This window comes from Gasterosteus aculeatus, chromosome 20 (genome assembly GCF_964276395.1).
Source record: "Gasterosteus aculeatus chromosome 20, fGasAcu3.hap1.1, whole genome shotgun sequence".
Taxonomy (NCBI): Eukaryota; Metazoa; Chordata; class Actinopteri; order Perciformes; family Gasterosteidae; genus Gasterosteus; species Gasterosteus aculeatus.
The window spans coordinates 19,814,226-19,831,211 of record NC_135707.1 but is presented as its reverse complement, the minus strand read 5'-3'; the positions used below and the strand labels follow the sequence as shown (position 1 = coordinate 19,831,211).

The 16,986-nt window shown below is 44.7% G+C and overlaps 2 protein-coding genes and 2 long non-coding RNA genes across 4 annotated transcripts; 3 read left to right on the top strand and 1 right to left on the bottom strand.

Annotated features, from left to right (window-relative positions):
- Nucleotides 1-534: 534 nt before the first annotated feature.
- popdc3 (popeye domain cAMP effector 3) lies at nucleotides 535-8,931 on the top strand. Its single transcript, XM_040166246.2, has 3 exons — nucleotides 535-1,131; nucleotides 3,364-3,472; nucleotides 7,033-8,931. Exons 1-3 carry the CDS (start codon nucleotides 626-628, stop codon nucleotides 7,309-7,311), a joined length of 894 nt encoding a protein of 297 aa, XP_040022180.1. The 5' UTR covers nucleotides 535-625; the 3' UTR covers nucleotides 7,312-8,931.
- Nucleotides 4,118-6,636, bottom strand: LOC120811089 (uncharacterized). The gene is made up of 2 exons (XM_040166248.2): nucleotides 5,928-6,636; nucleotides 4,118-4,482 (listed from the first exon to the last, which is right to left on the bottom strand). The coding sequence occupies exons 1-2, from the start codon at nucleotides 6,476-6,478 to the stop codon at nucleotides 4,233-4,235; spliced, it is 801 nt and encodes a 266-aa protein (XP_040022182.2). The 5' UTR covers nucleotides 6,479-6,636; the 3' UTR covers nucleotides 4,118-4,232.
- Nucleotides 8,932-10,817: 1,886 nt separating the features above from the next.
- LOC144389721 (uncharacterized) lies at nucleotides 10,818-11,742 on the top strand. The gene is made up of 4 exons (XR_013453870.1): nucleotides 10,818-10,949; nucleotides 11,041-11,118; nucleotides 11,215-11,314; nucleotides 11,414-11,742. It is a non-coding gene; the product is annotated as an uncharacterized LOC144389721 (long non-coding RNA).
- A 3,354-nt stretch (nucleotides 11,743-15,096) lies between these two features.
- Nucleotides 15,097-16,962, top strand: LOC144389720 (uncharacterized). Its single transcript, XR_013453868.1, has 5 exons — nucleotides 15,097-15,492; nucleotides 15,593-15,654; nucleotides 15,745-15,822; nucleotides 15,925-16,037; nucleotides 16,160-16,962. It is a non-coding gene; the product is annotated as an uncharacterized LOC144389720 (long non-coding RNA).
- Nucleotides 16,963-16,986: the final 24 nt, after the last annotated feature.

Here is a 16,986-nt window from a genome sequence, read left to right as displayed (position 1 = left end):
AGGCGATACGGGACAGCAAGTTCGGGTACGTCGGGTGTGTAGATAATACTCTGGCGGAGAACAAGGGGAAGAGTAATAGTGTAATTAAGTGTGTGTGTGTGTGTGTGTAAGTTACAAGAAAGGGTTGGAAAGGAAAAAGGAGGAGGATACCCGGTTCATGACAATAATAGCATACACTGGTTTACAGTTGTAAACAACCTAATACTACTAATGTGTCCATATTTAATTGCCGCTGCAATGTATGTACATGACAAAGATGCTTCCTACTAATGCAAATCTGTTGAAACACTTCATCTTAAATTGAACAACTGACTGCAAACCTTAATAATTAGCTGGCAAAACGCTTTTAGTTTAGAATCTGAATAATTCTGGATAGTATAATAAGTCTTGCCCAAAATACCATGGTATTTACAAAAGCATTTACAGTAACACAGATTTGAGGCTTTTCCCGGTTACATTTCCGTTACATTTCCGTTACCTTCATCTCCCTTCACACACTCACGTGTTGATCACGTGTTACCCTGACTGTATGCAGTCTATTTTGAGCCGCCATACACTCCAAGGAACTCTAGATGACTTTGTGTGAAATGTGCTTGTAGTTCTTTGAACGTGTCTGTCGTTAGACATGGAGCCTCTGGATTTTAAAAACATGAACTTGACGGTAAAACCCCCTGCTGCTATATACCCATTTTGTGACGACTGGAGAAACACTTCGGAAGGCTCCGCGTTGCACCTTGCCAACATTTTTCTGTTTTTTGGCTTCATGGGCAACAGCAGCTTTTATGGATTACTTTATCTATTCAGCTGTCTGACTATGGGATTCTTCTGTTCCACTCTGTGGGCATGGTCTGACAACTGCACAACAGACTCTTTCTTGTGGAGTTTTGCACTCCTCGGAGTGTGCTTGGGACAAGTCCTGCATGTTGCCTATCGGCTGAAGAGTGTGTCCTTCAAAAGGGAATTCCAGGAGCTTTACAGCTGTATGTTTAAAAAACTAGGGGTCTCACTAACACATTTTGGAAAGATAGTGGCCTGCTGTGATGGACAAGTTCACGCCATAGAGAGGGACCACTGTTTCGCCATAGAAGGAAAAACTACTATTGATAAGCTGTCGGTGCTCTTGTCTGGCAGGTGACACATTTAACTGATATTTTATCAAACTGCATTAATAGATTTTGCCATGCTCGGGGCTAAATGTCAAAGCAAGGTTTAAGATTAACCCGTAACACAACATGACTTTTGGCTGGGTCATCCGGTTGATTGGGCTTAAATGTTTAAAATTCCAGTATACTCTCTTTACCTGCAATCCGTATGACTACTATATATTTTTTACAGAAAACAATAAATTCAATGGGAAAGTATTATAAATTAAACTTAATTGAAAGTTAGATCTTAGTGTTTCCTGTCTTTTGAACAGGTAAGCCTACAGTTGCTGCTGTTGGTATGGCTGGCACTGCTTCATCGCTTTCGATGGCCTTCTGCCAGTGGGTATAGGCATTTAATACTGTTTGAAGGGACACTTTACCTAAAATTACAAGTGAAGCAATACATTTGGAAGAATAACTTTCCTACGTTTAACAACACGTTTTCTTGATGTTGAAATTTCCTCTAAACACATCCATGTAGATAATACTGTACAGCAGTGGTTCCCAAACTGGGGATTCCGGGTTCATCACCCGCCCTAAAAAAAAGCAAAAGCGACATGAGGACTTCACATGCGTTGTGTTCAAACCACACCCTCCAGAGCAGAGCAGCTCAGGTTACAAAAAAAAGCGCCGCAAAAAGGCAAAGAGAGAGGGAGAGAAAGAGAGAGATAGTGAGAAGCGCTGCATTAGAAAGACAGCAAAAACTTAAATAAATATACATTTTTGCACTGTTCCCAGCTTCAAGTTTAATATTTGAAATACATTCATTTGAAAATGTTTACAGGGTGGTTGGGGGATCATTATCATTAAGATGTCCCTTTATCCTCAAAGGGCGCCCTGACAGAAAAAGCGAACCACCGCTGTACAGTATATTTGAACAACAAAACTAACCAAAGTTAGTTATATTGTAATGTTTTAAACCTTCTTTTGTTCGGACAAGCTAATGTCCAGTGGCAGTTGTTACTTGTAAGTGCAGTAACAACAGCCTCATAATGGCAAATACGATATAAATACACTGCAGAACAAACTACAACCTAAAAACTGATGCTGACTGTTGTATTTAGCACAAAATGTACAATTTGTATGTAAATGTTAATAATACTGTCCTTTGAATTTATTGTTCCAGTCTTTTGGGTTCATTGTTCCTTGTTTTTTAAAAATAGTCTTGCAGGCAAGTGAGAAATTTCCACACCTGACTGTAAGGATTTCAACTTGCAGTTTTGACACGTATACCACATGTCATCATTTTGCCGGTGTTTGTCAAGGTGGTCGTCGGCTTCATTGATCACTGGAAGACTTTTTGGAGAGCCTGATCTGATTAGGAATGACGCCATCCAGCCCACTTTGATGGAGGAGCTCTCATTTCAACAAATGTCTCCCAGTTTCTTAGTGAACCCAGTCCATGACAACCCAGAGTTCAGACCAGGAAGTAGAGTGGCAGTCTTACACACTTCTTAGCACTACCATCAGGGCGGTTACCCAACCAAAACATAATAAACCCAATAGGGACTATAAACATTTGGAACAAGAAATTACTAAAAGCTGAAAAGAAATATCCGGGTTAAAATGTTTTAGAGATTATAGCAGATCGATAGCCACCTTTAAGTTTAATACACTAAACTTAGTTTAGCTTTGGTTGTGGGAATACGCTAACAAGAGGAAGTGACCTGACACGATGGGGCATTTCAATTAATGTTAATTAATTAATTAATTGATTAATAATTAATGTTCACATTAATGTTAATGTTAACTTTTTTGTCAAAACAGCTTCAGGGACTAAATCAAATATTTGTATTTGTCTGATTTCATGTGTGTTTCTTTTATCTTTAACACTTCTTGTTTTCAAATGTATATATTTTAATTTGATAGCCTAAACACACACCTTTTTTTTTAACAATCCCATGCTGTTATCACGTTTTTAACGTTACATTGCAATGACTTGTGAGTAGTTACCTGGGTCCATAAATGGCTCAAAATGTCTCCCGGAGCCTCAAACACTCTTTTTTCAATTTCACAATAGGACAGCCCCAATCCCTCATGGAGTTAGTGGGATAGTGGGCATGTATCAAAGTCGGAGAGTCCAATTGGGGATTGGGCCTTCCGGTCACAGCAGGTGAAAGGCAGGACACCTGCTGAGACTATGTGGTTTTTGCCTTTTATGTTGTGTATTTTGCAGTGGAAGATGGATACCTTAACATCTTCATCCACTCTCCTACAGAATACGTGTGACAGTTAATGGAGAGTTTCTGCATTACATCTACCCTTTCCAATTTTTGGATTCACCGGAGTGGGACTCCCTTAGACCATCAGAAGAGGGTGTATTCCAGGTCAGTTTCGATCATATGCAAGTTGCATGTGCACATTAATAACTGGGGAATATCAACGTTTTTTTCTTGTCCCTTATTTTAAGCATGCATTCTTGTAATGAACCCAACAAACCAGTCTGTATTTATATTGTCTTCAAATCAAAGTATTCATTTTTTATGAAAACAATTATGGTCTGTTGATCAAACAAAAGTATATCTTCTGTCTCGCACAAATGCAGGTAGAGTACCTTTTGACCTTGGATGACCTCCGACGGTCTATACATTTCTGGGTGATCCCCAGATCAGTCCTCAAATCTCCTCGCAAGTTCACTGGATCCTGAGTGACCCAGAACTCTGGTTGCCATCCAGGATTCGGAGAACCGTACGTTAATACGTAACGTTGGCAAGATCAGTGTGAACGGTGGAAAAGCAGAACCTGTGGCTGATCTCTGCAGGGGGCACTGTGACACTAAACTCAAGGGAACAGGGCAAATAGGCGAAGACAGATTTTTTTATGAGGTGACGTCACTGATGATTCAGGGTTAAGGGTTCACGGGGTACTGGGATTGGGCCTAAGTCCATGATGTGTGACTTGTTACGGTAAACGTAACATGTCATTGTAACGTGCGATCCTTGGGGGGAACGTGGAAAGACGAGGAAACAGCGTGGCGTTTCAACAGTCTTTAATTCACACGTCTTTATATTGCCTTAGTTGACGCGCGTCCGGCTCCAGCTTCTCCGCTAGACTCTGTCATGTCCCATGTTGCCGGATCTCTCCTTCTTAAGGTAAGTAGCCTAAGTAGCCTACCCCCCTTTCAGGAGTGGGAGAGGAAATCAGCCACAGCCATTTGCGCCCCCGGCCTATGGACCACCTGGAAATTAAAAGGCTGTAGAGCCAGATACCACCGAGTGATCCAGGTGCTGTACCTGGCCTCCCTCTCAGACAGCTTCCGGGTGATGTACACCACGGGCCCCCCCCCCCGCACCTCCTGGGAGAAAACGTCCCCCAGCCCTCTGTTCGACGCGTCAGTCTGCAGAATAAAGGGGAGAGAGAAGTTAGGGGTATGGAGTGGTTCCCCACAGAGAGCCTGCTTTACCTTCTCAAACGCCTGCTGGCGCTGCTTCGACCACTGGGCCGGATCTGACGCACCTTTACGGGTCAGGTCGGTCAAGGGGCTGTTGAGGTCCGCGAAGCCGGGGATGAACCGCCTGCAATACCCCGCCAGCCCCAAGAACCGCCTCACCTCTTTTTTTGTCTTGGGCCACGGGCAGGCCACAATGGCTGCCGTCTTGTTCACCTGAGGGCGCACCTTCCCGCTCCCCAAGTGGTACCCCAAATACCGTACCTCCACCCGTCCAACCGCACACTTCCCCGGGTTGGTGGTGGGTCCCGCCCGTCCCAGCGCCTCCAGCACCGCGCCCACCTGCCCCACAATCCTTCCAGGTGGTGCTGTGGATAATGACATTGTCAAGATAGGCGGCGGCATATGCAGCGTGCGGACGCAGCACCCGATCCATGAGGCACTGAAACGTGGCCGGGGCCCCAAACAACCCGAAGGGAAGTGTGGTAAATTGGTACAAACCGTACGGGGTGGAGAATGACGTTTTCTCCAGAGAGGAATCTGCCAGTATCCCTTGGTTTAAATCCAGTGTCGTGAATAAACGTGCAGTGCCTAGCCGGTCCAGGAGCTCGTCGACCCGGGTCATTGGGTAGGCATCGAACCGTGACACGTCATTCACCCTGCGATAGTCCACGCAGAACTGTACAGATCCATCCTTCTTAGCCACAGGGACGATGGGGCTGCACCAGGCGCTGTTGGACTCTTCTATTACCCCCCCAACTCCAACATACTCGCCAATTCCCTCCGAACCACTTCTTTCTTGTGTTCGGGCAACCTGTAGGGCCGTAACCTTACCGTCACGATTCTGTGCACTATGAGGTCGGTCCGGCCTGGCAAGGGAGAGAACACATTAACAAACCGCTCCTGCAAACTGGCAACGTCCGCCCTCTGGCTCTCGGAGAGATGAGCCTCTCGAGGGAGCGAGGTATGATTACCTGCTTTTGGAACCTTCGGCCCCAGCTCCTCTCCTTCCGATACCGCAGAGACCAGAGAGACAGACTCCACCCCCTCCAGGCTCAGGAGGTTCAGGTGGTATATCTGTATCTCCACCCCTGTCAGACCGCACCACCTCGTAGTCAACGTCCCCCACCTGCCGTGTGACCTCAAAGAAAGTCGCTACGGGAGGCTCCGCGGGCTCCCCCTCCCCGTCTGCAGTGTCGGACGACCCCGTGTCACCGCGTCGGTCGTGAACGCACCCCCGCAGCCCCCCCTCATTAGCTTATTAAACCCCGGCCAATCTGTACCCAAAATGACGGGGTGCGTCAGGCGGGAGCTAACCGCAACCTTCATTGTATGCTTTTTCCCCGCATATCTAATTTCCACCAATACCACAGGATACTCGTGAACATTCTTACCGGAACGCGGTACGTCGCTCCCGGCCCGGGAGCCCCTCCCCGAACTGCTCCAGCACCAACTTCGTCATTACGCCACGGACCCCTCCTGCGTGCAGCGGCTGCACCGACGGCACGCGAATGGTCGGTCCCCCGGGGCCCAGCCTGGCCTCGCGGAATCTCTGGCGGTGGTCCTCCGGCAACAGCCCCAGTCTATCCACCACGGCCCTTTTAACGTCGAGACGCGCCGTGCTGCCAGAGGCAGCCCCATGGCTGCGGTCTGCGCCTCCCCGGCCAGTAGAGGCAAAAGCCGGACGGGCCACTCTCCCGCCGGCCAGCCACACGCCTCCGCCGTCGCCTCGGAGGCCTCCAGAAATGCCTGGACGTCGTCCCCTGCTGACATTCGGTGGACTGTGAGACCGGCTGCGGGCCGTGCGGCCAGCTGCTCCAGGGCCTGGGCTTGTCTCCCCACCTGGGCCTGGAGCGCCCCCAGGAACTGCCGGTTGGCGTCCGCCTGCTCCCTCAGGATGGTCGCTGATCATCCGACCGAGCGCCACAATCGGCTGGGCTGTCATCCCCTGCTGGTGGTCGTCGTCTGCCGCCGGTCCTTGGGGGGAACGTGGAAAGACGAGGAAACAGAGTGGCGTTTTAACAGTCTTTATTTCACACGTCTTTATATTGCCTTAGTTGACGCGCATCCGGCTCCAGCTTCTCCGCCAGACTCTGTCCCTCTGTCACCGGATCTCTCCTTCTTAAGGCAGAACATACAGACAATTCCACCTGAGGCCAATTATGCCTCCTCCTGGCACTGTTCCCCGAGCCACTCCCTCCTCCGTCGCCTCTGCAGCTGAGCCAAACCACGCCCGCCACCACAGTCATGTCACTTCCTCTTGCTAGCGTATTTCCACAACTAGAGTTAAACTAAGTTTAGTGTATTATATTCCTCAGTACAGGTGGCTATCGATCTGCTATAATCTCCACAACCTTTTAAACCCTGATAAAGTATATCAGTTTGCCTCCTGAGGGAAAGAGTGCGGCATTCCTCAGGTTGAAATGGTGACGTGTTCAATACAGCTGAAATCCAAGCTTGTTTTCTTTCTGTCTGATCTCTTGTTGTCATTCTCCATAGGTAACCTTGTGTGCTGATAACGCCTGCCGATATGTGGGATGGAGGAGGAAGAAGCTCTATCTGCTTTTTGCAAAGGATCGCTACATAGCTAAGATATTTGCCCTGGTTGTGCGCAATGACATTGCAGAGAAGCTGTGCTCCCTTAACGATAAGGCTCTCAACAGGTCAGGGCAGCGATATGATATCCGTTTACCAAGCTACTGCCACATGACTGGGACTGAATTAGAAAAGGCAGATGTCTTCCTGCAAGTGCCAATGCAGGGGGCAAGGACTGCCTGAACAAACTTACTTGTGTACGCACACAAACACACACACACACACACACACAAAATAGACTTCTCGCATGTTGTCAGTGTAATTTAGGTGCCGCATCATCTGCACTATGTTGGGCAAGAGTGGGTGGTAGTGCAATCAGGGATCAAACCACCAATCCCCTGATTAAAAGACAACCCTGCTCTACCACTGAGCCCCCTTCCTTCTGATTACTATTTCCTGCTCATGAGAAGGCTAAGGTATGTAAGACCAGGGGTCTAAGAGACACAAGATTACCTCATGCTAGCAGTATTGCCAACTTTTCAGACTACCTTGGCAACTTTGTTTTCAAACAGCCCCTAGCAACAAATTAAGCAATTTAAAAAATATGTATTAGGCAGTTTTAGCAACTTTTGTAAAGTGACTTAAATGCTAAAATTAACGCAACTTCCCTCTAAATGACACAAAGTGCACAGCTGCAAAAGTGAAGCTACGAGACAGCTGGAAAGAGATGCCTAGTGGACTCATCCTTATTTGAGATGAATTGCATATATTCCCCGTTAATTTACAGTAATCTTCTGGTAGCCACATTTCCTGTATTCTACTGTAATTTACAACAACAGAATAATTAGGGTTGCCACCTTTAGTACAAAAAAATAAGGGACGCTACGGCCGACTGGGGGTGGCGGCATGGACGTTACGGGACTGATAGCTCGGGAAATACCTCCGCCATTCTTTCAAATCGACACTCCGTCAAGAGTCCTGCCCTCCTCTGACTGATTGGCCATGAACATGAACCTGAAATAAACCAATTAAACCAATGATGGCAGTGAGTATTACCCAATACGGGGCCGAATAGGATGCTGCATTGTTGACAGCTCAGAAAATACGAAACAAACCCCATCCCATATTGATTGAAAATGGGACACGTTATTTTATTCTCAAATACGCGATGATTCCGTATTTTAAGGGACGGGTGGCAACCCTAAGCATAATACTGTAAAAGAACAGTACAGTGCTGAAACAGCATTATACTGTTTTTTTTTACTATTCCTACCATAAACAGTTATTAATTACAATAAAATGCTTTACAGTACTGTGAATGTATATTTACACTATGTTATAATTTAATGATTTTAAAGTGTTTAAAAATAAAACCCCTTAGAACTGCTAACATAAAAAGCACTGAAACAAGAGATAGCCTTTCAATAATATACGTTTATTAAAGTGTCAAATACACTTAACAGTAATCACATTTTTGATAATAATCAGACAGAGTCTGGCGGAGAAGCTGGAGCCGGACGTGCGTCAACTAAGGCAATATAAAGACGTGTGAATTAAAGACTGTTGAAAATAAAACATAAAATTGGATTCATTACAACAAATGCAAACATATTCAATACATACAACAAAAAACATTCAAAATACTTAACTGAACACAATTTGAACTTTGAACTGAACAGCTGGTCCAGAAGAAGGTAGCAACTATCGATCCCTGTCTTTGTAGACACCACTGTCCCCTGGTTGTCCTTTGTCCCTCGTTCTGGGTTCAGCCCAAGGAAGCTGGAAAATGTAATAAAAAAGAAGGCATATTGGGTGTTGTATGTAAAGAGTATGAACCCTTTTGAAATAAAATTAAAAGAAATACTTGTTTTCACTTTTCATTATGATAACCTAACTAACGTGTACATATTTAATTAATATGAAATAACATTTGCCCCTCTATAACAGAGTCCAGTACTTTCACATAGGGCCTAAGCCTACTTGGATTTCACAACATGAATAAAGGATCATATCTTACGTGGGACCATTGAATTAACAAAATTAAATGAACAGCTGAAGCTAACGTAGCATCAACGTTAAATGGACATGGCTCACGTTGGCTAACTTAACTTGGCTCGTTGATTCAATTGCTGAACACTGCATGAAAAGTCAAGTCAACACTGCATGAAAAGTGGGATTTTCGGCAGTATGCGGCACTGTAAATTGTCGTGGAATTTCAGGTTTGTGATGTGGGCCTCCCTTGGCAGTTGTCCCCCCATGACCCCCCTCCTCCTAATTCTAGGGGAGGCTTTGACTTGTAAATGAAAATGCTGTGAGCTATACAAATGCAAATCAGGGTCGCAGAGGGAGTTTTAGCCCAGGTGACATTTTTTTAAAAGGTAAGAAAGTCTCTGGTACAAATAGATCAGGCTCAGTAGCCTAATTATAGACTTTTACATTTTGGCTTGAATTGATTTATTTAATTCAGATATGCTAGATTACAGTGTACACCATTAGCAATGGCAAATGTTATCTAAAAAAGATACATAAAATAACTTCTTTAAAAAATGAGTTTTAATCAAGGTAAAATGAGCATTCCATGCAAACATTTGAATCAGCATGAGGGGTCTGCAGAGATCAGTCTCCTAGAGCTCAACTACAGTGCATAGTGGCAGGACTACAGTGACCTTTTCTTTGGTCTTACTTAAATGCACAGAGGATGTATTACCCACACATCTTCTAGCAATGCGCTCAACTGGCAGAAATGACGTGTCTGTTCCCTGCAAGCCCCAAACTTCTATTGGCTTTCCATAAAAATGTCTGTCCGGGTGGAGATGAAGCCAGGAAACTTGTGCAAGAACATGTTTAAGTGCCGTACCCTTTGACACAACATTAACTACTATAAACTGCTTTATAATGGCTGGTCGTAGTTCTGCTAGAGGGTCAAGGACGGGTTCCTCAAAACTGTTAGTGTTTCCACACCACTTAGCATAAACATATGCTGACCTTTATGCTCTGCATCTATCGATTGAGTAAGTTACATTCATATATGTTACCCGTTTACATGTCATGGCAAAACATTCAACCTCAGTGACACAAGGGTACATGTGATGATACATTGTCAACATTGCATGTCTGTCAGACTCAAGAGTGTCTGGTGGAATGGATAAAGAGGCACAACTGTACAGTTTTCTAGGGAAAGTCGTTCTGCTGACACCAAAACACTGCTTTACATAAAGCATATCAGCTGTTTCAAAGTCCCAACCATTTGTCTTAAAATACTGGTCCTTCCGTATAACAATAACCTCGTATGTGATTGGAGGACCCTTAGACTCCTCGTCCAATCACGTGTGAGGTCATAGGCATGACTGATACAGCAGTACTTGCAAGACAGGCATACAAACAGACACGTGTGTGTTACTATTGTCAGAAGAACTGTATCTCCAGTTCCTTTGTTTGGTTTTTGCTGCTTCGCGTTCAACTCGCCTTCAACTCCTCGCCGCGGTCACCAACTTTCGGCCAGTCCGCAGACAGACGAGAAGAAGCTGCTGAACGCTCTCAGTGGATCGTCTCGTCAACTCCGACAACAAACTGCCAATATCAACGAGCGGTTCGCTCCACTGGAGCGTTCGGGACTCTGCAGGTTTCTGTCCATGGAGGAGAGGAACCGACTCAAAGAAGAGGAGACGGGCGCACGATAGCGGTAAGAATACATTCGATGACTGCAAGCTAAGCTAAAAGTAGCATAGCCTCGAGCTAAGCTAAGAGTAGTCTAGTAGCCTTACGAGTGAGCAGAAACAGCTTTATTAAAGTGTGTTTTCTTTGCCGTGTCGTTTACAGGAAGCGCTGCGCCGTCTTCACAACTCCGAGACGAACTACAGGCGCCACGAACCGGAGCAAGGGTCAGATTTACAGAATATGCTTTATATTCTGCGGTATAAGGGAATATATACGTATAGATACCGATCATAACTGTACATTTTGTTTTCACAGACTAATCTTGCCTCATAATGAGGCGGTGACCTCGTATTTGCTCCGGGAAAAGTCCAGATTTAGACGACGTCATTGTGTGTAAGTGACACTGTTTCTCCTTCCTTGTTAAATGTTACTGTGACTTGCGTTTGATTTTTTTTGTATTCATATGACACTCATTTAATTGTTTTCCAGCCGCCTGTGAGACGTATTGTGAGACGGGACGCAGGAGCTTCAGGTTCAGGCGGACACTCATTGCGGAGTTCAGCGCGGAGTCGAGCGAGAAAGAAAGAGGGTCAGAGTTTATTTGCTGACTTGTTTCAGGTGCATTGATCGATGTGTTGTGTCCGTACGCATCGCATCGCACAGTACTGATTCATTGTTGTTTTTACAGCTGCTGGAATCAAGACAAAGTGCGCTGGCTGATGACGAGGTGGAACTCTGGAGATCCGCCACCGTAGAGCTCACGTCGGACGGAGGGGACGGCGTTGTTGGCGGGGTGTCGGGGTGGATTGTACGGTCGCCACACACACACGAGCCGCCTGCACAACAGACCTGCCTCGGAAAACACGGCGCCAGTGACGGTCTACAACCCCGAGGAGGCAAACGGACAGTTTACTGAGCTGTAGTTTTTAAACCGCCGTTACCCAAGTGTGGGCAGATCCTCACTTTGTATGTAGTTGTTGTTTGTGTGTTGTTAATAAAGCTCTTTCTTTGCATAAACGTGTGTCAAATGTTCATTTTCTCTATAAATTCATTGATGTCCTGGTTGGTATCCTAATAATAGTGTAGTAGCCTACATAGGATAACCATGGAATGAATATACAGCATAATATGAATATATAAATAAATGAGGCGGGTGATCAATAGCGACAGATCTGCCAACCAATCACGAGTGATTGAAAGTTGTGGTTTCATCCAATCATGAACAAGGAGACTCAAGCCTGGTCTGCCCACGTGTGGTTTTGCTGCCAATCACGAGTGATTTTATTTGTTAGTACGTTGTGGTTTCATCCAATAAGGAGTAAGGATATTCAAGCCTGCTCGGGCACCCGCGGTTTCGCTGCATTCATATGCTAATTCGGGCCATTCGCACCTCCGCCTGCTCTCCGCCTACGTCATGGTTCGTTTCCGACAATTTGTGGCACAGACAAACGCGACGTGCGCGGGCTGCAAATTGTCGGAAATTGGGGAGATTTACGGGCGTTTACAGGGACGAAAATCTCACTTTTCATGCAGTGCAAATAAAATTGTGTGTCAATGGAAATGAAATAACTCGCAGGTAAAACAAAGATAATGTTACAGATATTAAAGTTGTCACTCTAGCGAGTAACGTTAGTTTAAGTTAGCTGGAAGTGGCATGCATGCTGGACACATCCGGTTAACAACAAGTCACAATATCGGCAAAAATCAATACAACGTAACATTAAATTCAACACAAAATGACTGAACACTGTAATGCTGCACTCTAAAAAATGTCACCGTAAATTAACGGTATTTTACTGGCGGCAAGGACGCCAGGAATTTACCATGATTTGACGGTATCACGTCAGACGGTATAATACCGTAATTGGTTTTTACACTATGTTACCGTGAAATGGATTACTGTATGTTACCGTAAACTTGAACGAATTTTAATGTGAATTAACTGCAATTTACTGTCAGTCGACTGTCACGGTGTGGTTCACTTCATGTTATATTTTGTAGTTTTCTGCCACTTGTGTCCCCGGGTAACTTCACTTCCTGCCTTGTCCCGTTGTCCCCTGTGATTGTCTAATAGTTTCCACCTGTGTCCAATCACCTGCACCTCCCTTGTGTATTTAAGCCGTGTGTCTCCTGTGTCACTTGTCGCGTCATTGTCTTTTGCCACGCATGTCCTGTTCTTGTCTTTCGCCTCCGTAGGTTCATGCCTGTGTGTTTTTGCCCCTTGGCCTTTTGGATTTTGGACCTTTTGATTATTAAAGTCTTTTGTTTTGGAATAGTCTGCATTTGAGTCCTGCCTTCCACCCCCATCCCTGACAGTCGACGCTAGTAACTTACTGTTTTATTTACAGTGCCCTACCGTAATTTACGGTATGTTGTCGTATATTGGATTACAGTTTCTTACCATACGATTACTGTTTTTGTGTTATAAATACCAGAATGTTACCGTTTACTTATAACCGTATACTTTTGCATTTAATTCGTCACAAATTAAAGAAAGACAACAACTCATTTCGGTCATAGTGGTTGGAGTTTATTAGATGCCTTTAAGACAAAAATGTTCGGCATTTGTAACCAAGATCAAAACATAAAGTATGCCGCATGTATACAATAATAACAAAATGAATCATGAAATCATTAGGAACAAGGTAAACTAACTGCAACAATACGCTGGAACACTTTCAATTGACCGCAGAAAACGGCTGGCATCCTTAATTCAGTGCCTCTGTAAAACAAACCAATATAAAATATTTAGAAACACTGTCATTGGTAAAATATTAAAATTACAAAGTTGAAGACAAGATGTAAGGAAGGAGAATGTTAATCATGCTAGGCGAGATCTGATATTTTATTCTAACCACATTATACATGTCACCATTTTCCTTTTCAGGATTATTGGGCAGCCTGAAATCCTGTCTTTGAGCCATCTTTTGTGTAACCCCTCCCCAAACTCTGTACGTGAAGTCAAAACTCATATTTAACATGCTAGCTAGCAATCTGACATACCACCCAAAATCATGTGGTACACACAGTACAGACGGCTCAGGAAGAATATGTTTCAGACTTAAGGCTGGCGCATGCTTCTGCGTCTGCGTCTTTACGCACCCTTGTGTCGACGCACTCGTTTCAATTCACACTGCATGAAGAGTGGGATTTTCGGCAGTATGCGGCACTGTAAATTGTCGTGGAATTTCAGGTTTACGGCAATTTGCGGGCAACGCCGAAAACTGCCGGAAATTGTCAGAAATTGATGTGGGCCTCTCTTGGCAGTTGTCCCCCCATGTCCCCCCTCCTCCTAATTCTAGGGGAGTCTTTGACATGTAAATGAAAATGCTGTGAGCTATACAAAGGCAAATCAGGGTCGCAGAGGGAGTTTTAGCCCAGGTGACATTTTTTTAAAAGGTAAGAAAATCTTTGGTACAAATAGATCAGGCTCAGTAGCCTAATTATAGACGCTTACATTTTAGCTTGAATTGATTTATTTAATTCAAATATGCTAGATTACTGTGTACGCCATTAGCAATGGCAAATGTTATGTAAAAAAGATACACAAACTAACTTCTTTAAAAGATGAGTTTTAATCAAGGTAAAATGAGCATTCCATGCAAACAACATTTGAATCAGAATGAGGGGTCTGCAGAGATCACAGTCTCCTAGAGCTCAACTACAGTGCATAGTGGCAGGACTACAGTGACCTTTTCTTTGGTCTTGCTTAAATGCACAGAGGATGTATTAACCACACATCTTCTAACAATGCGCTCAACTGGCAGAAATGATGCTGGGTACGACGTATCTGTTCCCTGCAAGCCCCAAACTTCTATTGGCTTTCCATAAAAACGTCTGTCCGGGTGGAGATGAAGCCAGGAAACTTGTGCAAGAACATGTTTAAATGCCGTACCCTTTGACACAACATTAACAACTATAAACTGCTTTATAATGGCTGGTCGTAGTTCTGCTAGAGGGTCAAGGACGGGTTCCTCAAAACTGTTAGTGTTCCCACACCACTTAGCATGAACACATGCTGACCTTTATGCTCTGCATCTATCGATTGAGTAAGTTACATTCATATATGTTACCCGTTTACATGTCATGGCAAAACATTCAACCTCAGTGACACAAGGGTACATGTGATGATACATTGTCAACATTGCATGTCTGTCAGACTCAAGAGTGTCTGGTGGAATGGAGAAAGCGGCACCACTGTACAGTTACAAGTCGTTCTGCTGACACCAAAACACTGCTTTACATAAAGCATATTAGCTGTTTCAAAGTCCCAACCATTTGTCTTCCTAAAATACTGGTCCTTCCGTATAACAATAACCTTGTATGTGATTGGAGGACCCTTAGACTCCTCGTCCAATCACGTGTGAGGTCATAGGCATGACTGATACAGCAGTACTTGCAAGACGAGCATACAGTCTGTTACTATATTCAGAAGAACTGTATCTCCAGTTCCTTTGTTTGGTTTTTGCTGCTTTGTGAATAATGGCTGGACGACGTCTCGCGTTCAACTCGCCTTCAACTCCTCTCCGCGGTCACCAACTTTCGGCCAGTCCGCAGACAGACAGAAGAAGCTGCTGAATGCTCTCAGTGGATCGTCTCGTCAACTCCAACAACAAACTGCCGATATCAACGAGCGGTTCGCTCCACTGGAGCGCTCGGGACTCTGCGGGTTTCTGTCCATGGAGGAGAGGAACCGACTCAAAGAAGAGGAGACGGGTGCACAATCCCAAGATAGAATACGTTCGATGACTGCTAGCTAAACTAAAAGTAGCGTAGCCTCAAGCTAAGCTAAGAGTAGCCTAGTAGCCTTACAAGTGAGCAGAAACTGCTTTATTAAAGTGTGTTTTCTTTGCCGTGTCGTTTACAGGAAGCGGTGCGCCGTCTTCACAACTCCGAGACGAACTACAGGCGCCACGAACCGGAGCAAGGGTCAGATTTACAGAATATGCTTTCATTCTGCGGTATAAGGGAATGTATACGTATAGATACCGATCATAACTGTACATTTTGTTTTCACAGACTAATCTCGCCTCATAATGAGGCGGTGACCTCGTATTTGCTCCGGGAAAAGTCCAGATTTAGGCAACGTCATTGTGTGTAAGTGACACTGTTTCTCCTTCCTTGTTAAATGTTACTGTGACTTGATTTTGATTTTTTTTGATTTTGTATTCATACCACACTCATTTAATTGTTTTCCAGCTCCCTGTGAGACGTATTGTGAGACGGGACGCAGGAGGTTCAGGTTCAGCCGGAACACTCATTGCGGGCGGAAACTAAAGGATTCAGCGCGGAGTCGAGCGAGAAGAAAGAGGGTCAGAGTTTATTTGCTGACTTGTTTCAGGTGCATTGACCTGCATTTCAGGTGCATTGACACAACACATCGGTGTTGTGTCCGTACGCATCGCACAGTACTGATTCATTGTTGTTTTTACAGCTGCTGGAATCGAGACAAAGTGTGCTGGCTGATGACGAGGTGGAACTCTGGAATTCCGCCACCGTAGAGCTCACGTCGGACGGAGGGGACGGCGTTGTTGGCGGGGTCTCGGGGTGGATTGTACGGTCGCCACACACACACGAGCCGCCTGCACAACAGACCTGCCTCGGAAAACACGGCGCCAGTGACGGTCTACAACCCCGAGGATTTACGCATTTCTTCCAACAAAAGCTCTTCAATCTAATCCATTCTCTCGTAAACATTCTTCGTTTTAATAATGGTGGTATGGTGGTGATAATGGTACATTGACAGGTTGACAACCTAGTATTATACTATTTTGCAGATGTTGGTGGATGTAGATTTTGTCTCTCTCACTATAATAATGATTTTCATTTGGTGTGATGTATGCATCTGACGTGATAAGCACTATGTTAATGAGATAACAGGTTTGGGTAAAATTTGATAGAACTTATTTTGACCATGGAAATTCATTCTTGGCAACTGTAATTTAACAATGATCTTCACTCTGTGACAGTTTGGGTTCATGTCTGGTTTTATTTTGTAGTTTCTTGCCTCTGTTCTCCCTGTTTTGTAGTTTCTTGCCTCTGTTCTCACTGTTCATCTCAAGCCATGTGTGTCTGTTGTCACTGGTCGCGTCATTGTTACTTGTTGGAAGTCCTAGTCCCTGTCCATGTGCCTGTTCCCGTTCCTGCTTCCTGCTTCATGCCTACGTTTTTGCCTTTTGATTTTGAAAACCTTTTTTTGACTATTAAAGTCCCCTTTTGTTGTTGTAAAAAAACTGCGTTTGAGACCTGCCTTTTTCCCCA

Bases quoted from the DNA above. Each gene is read 5' to 3' on its own strand.
- popdc3 (XM_040166246.2), top strand. From the start codon at position 626: ATGGAGCCTCTGGATTTTAAAAACATGAACTTGACGGTAAAACCCCCT. The intron at 1,132-3,363 runs GTGACACATTTA...ACTCTCCTACAG, and splicing joins TCGGTGCTCTTGTCTGGCAG to AATACGTGTGACAGTTAATG. The intron at 3,473-7,032 runs GTCAGTTTCGAT...CATTCTCCATAG, and splicing joins CAGAAGAGGGTGTATTCCAG to GTAACCTTGTGTGCTGATAA.
- LOC120811089 (XM_040166248.2), bottom strand. From the start codon at position 6,478: ATGACAGCCCAGCCGATTGTGGCGCTCGGTCGGATGATCAGCGACCAT. The intron at 4,483-5,927 runs GTAAGAATGTTC...TTTATTCTGCAG, and splicing joins GAGCGACGTACCGCGTTCCG to ACTGACGCGTCGAACAGAGG.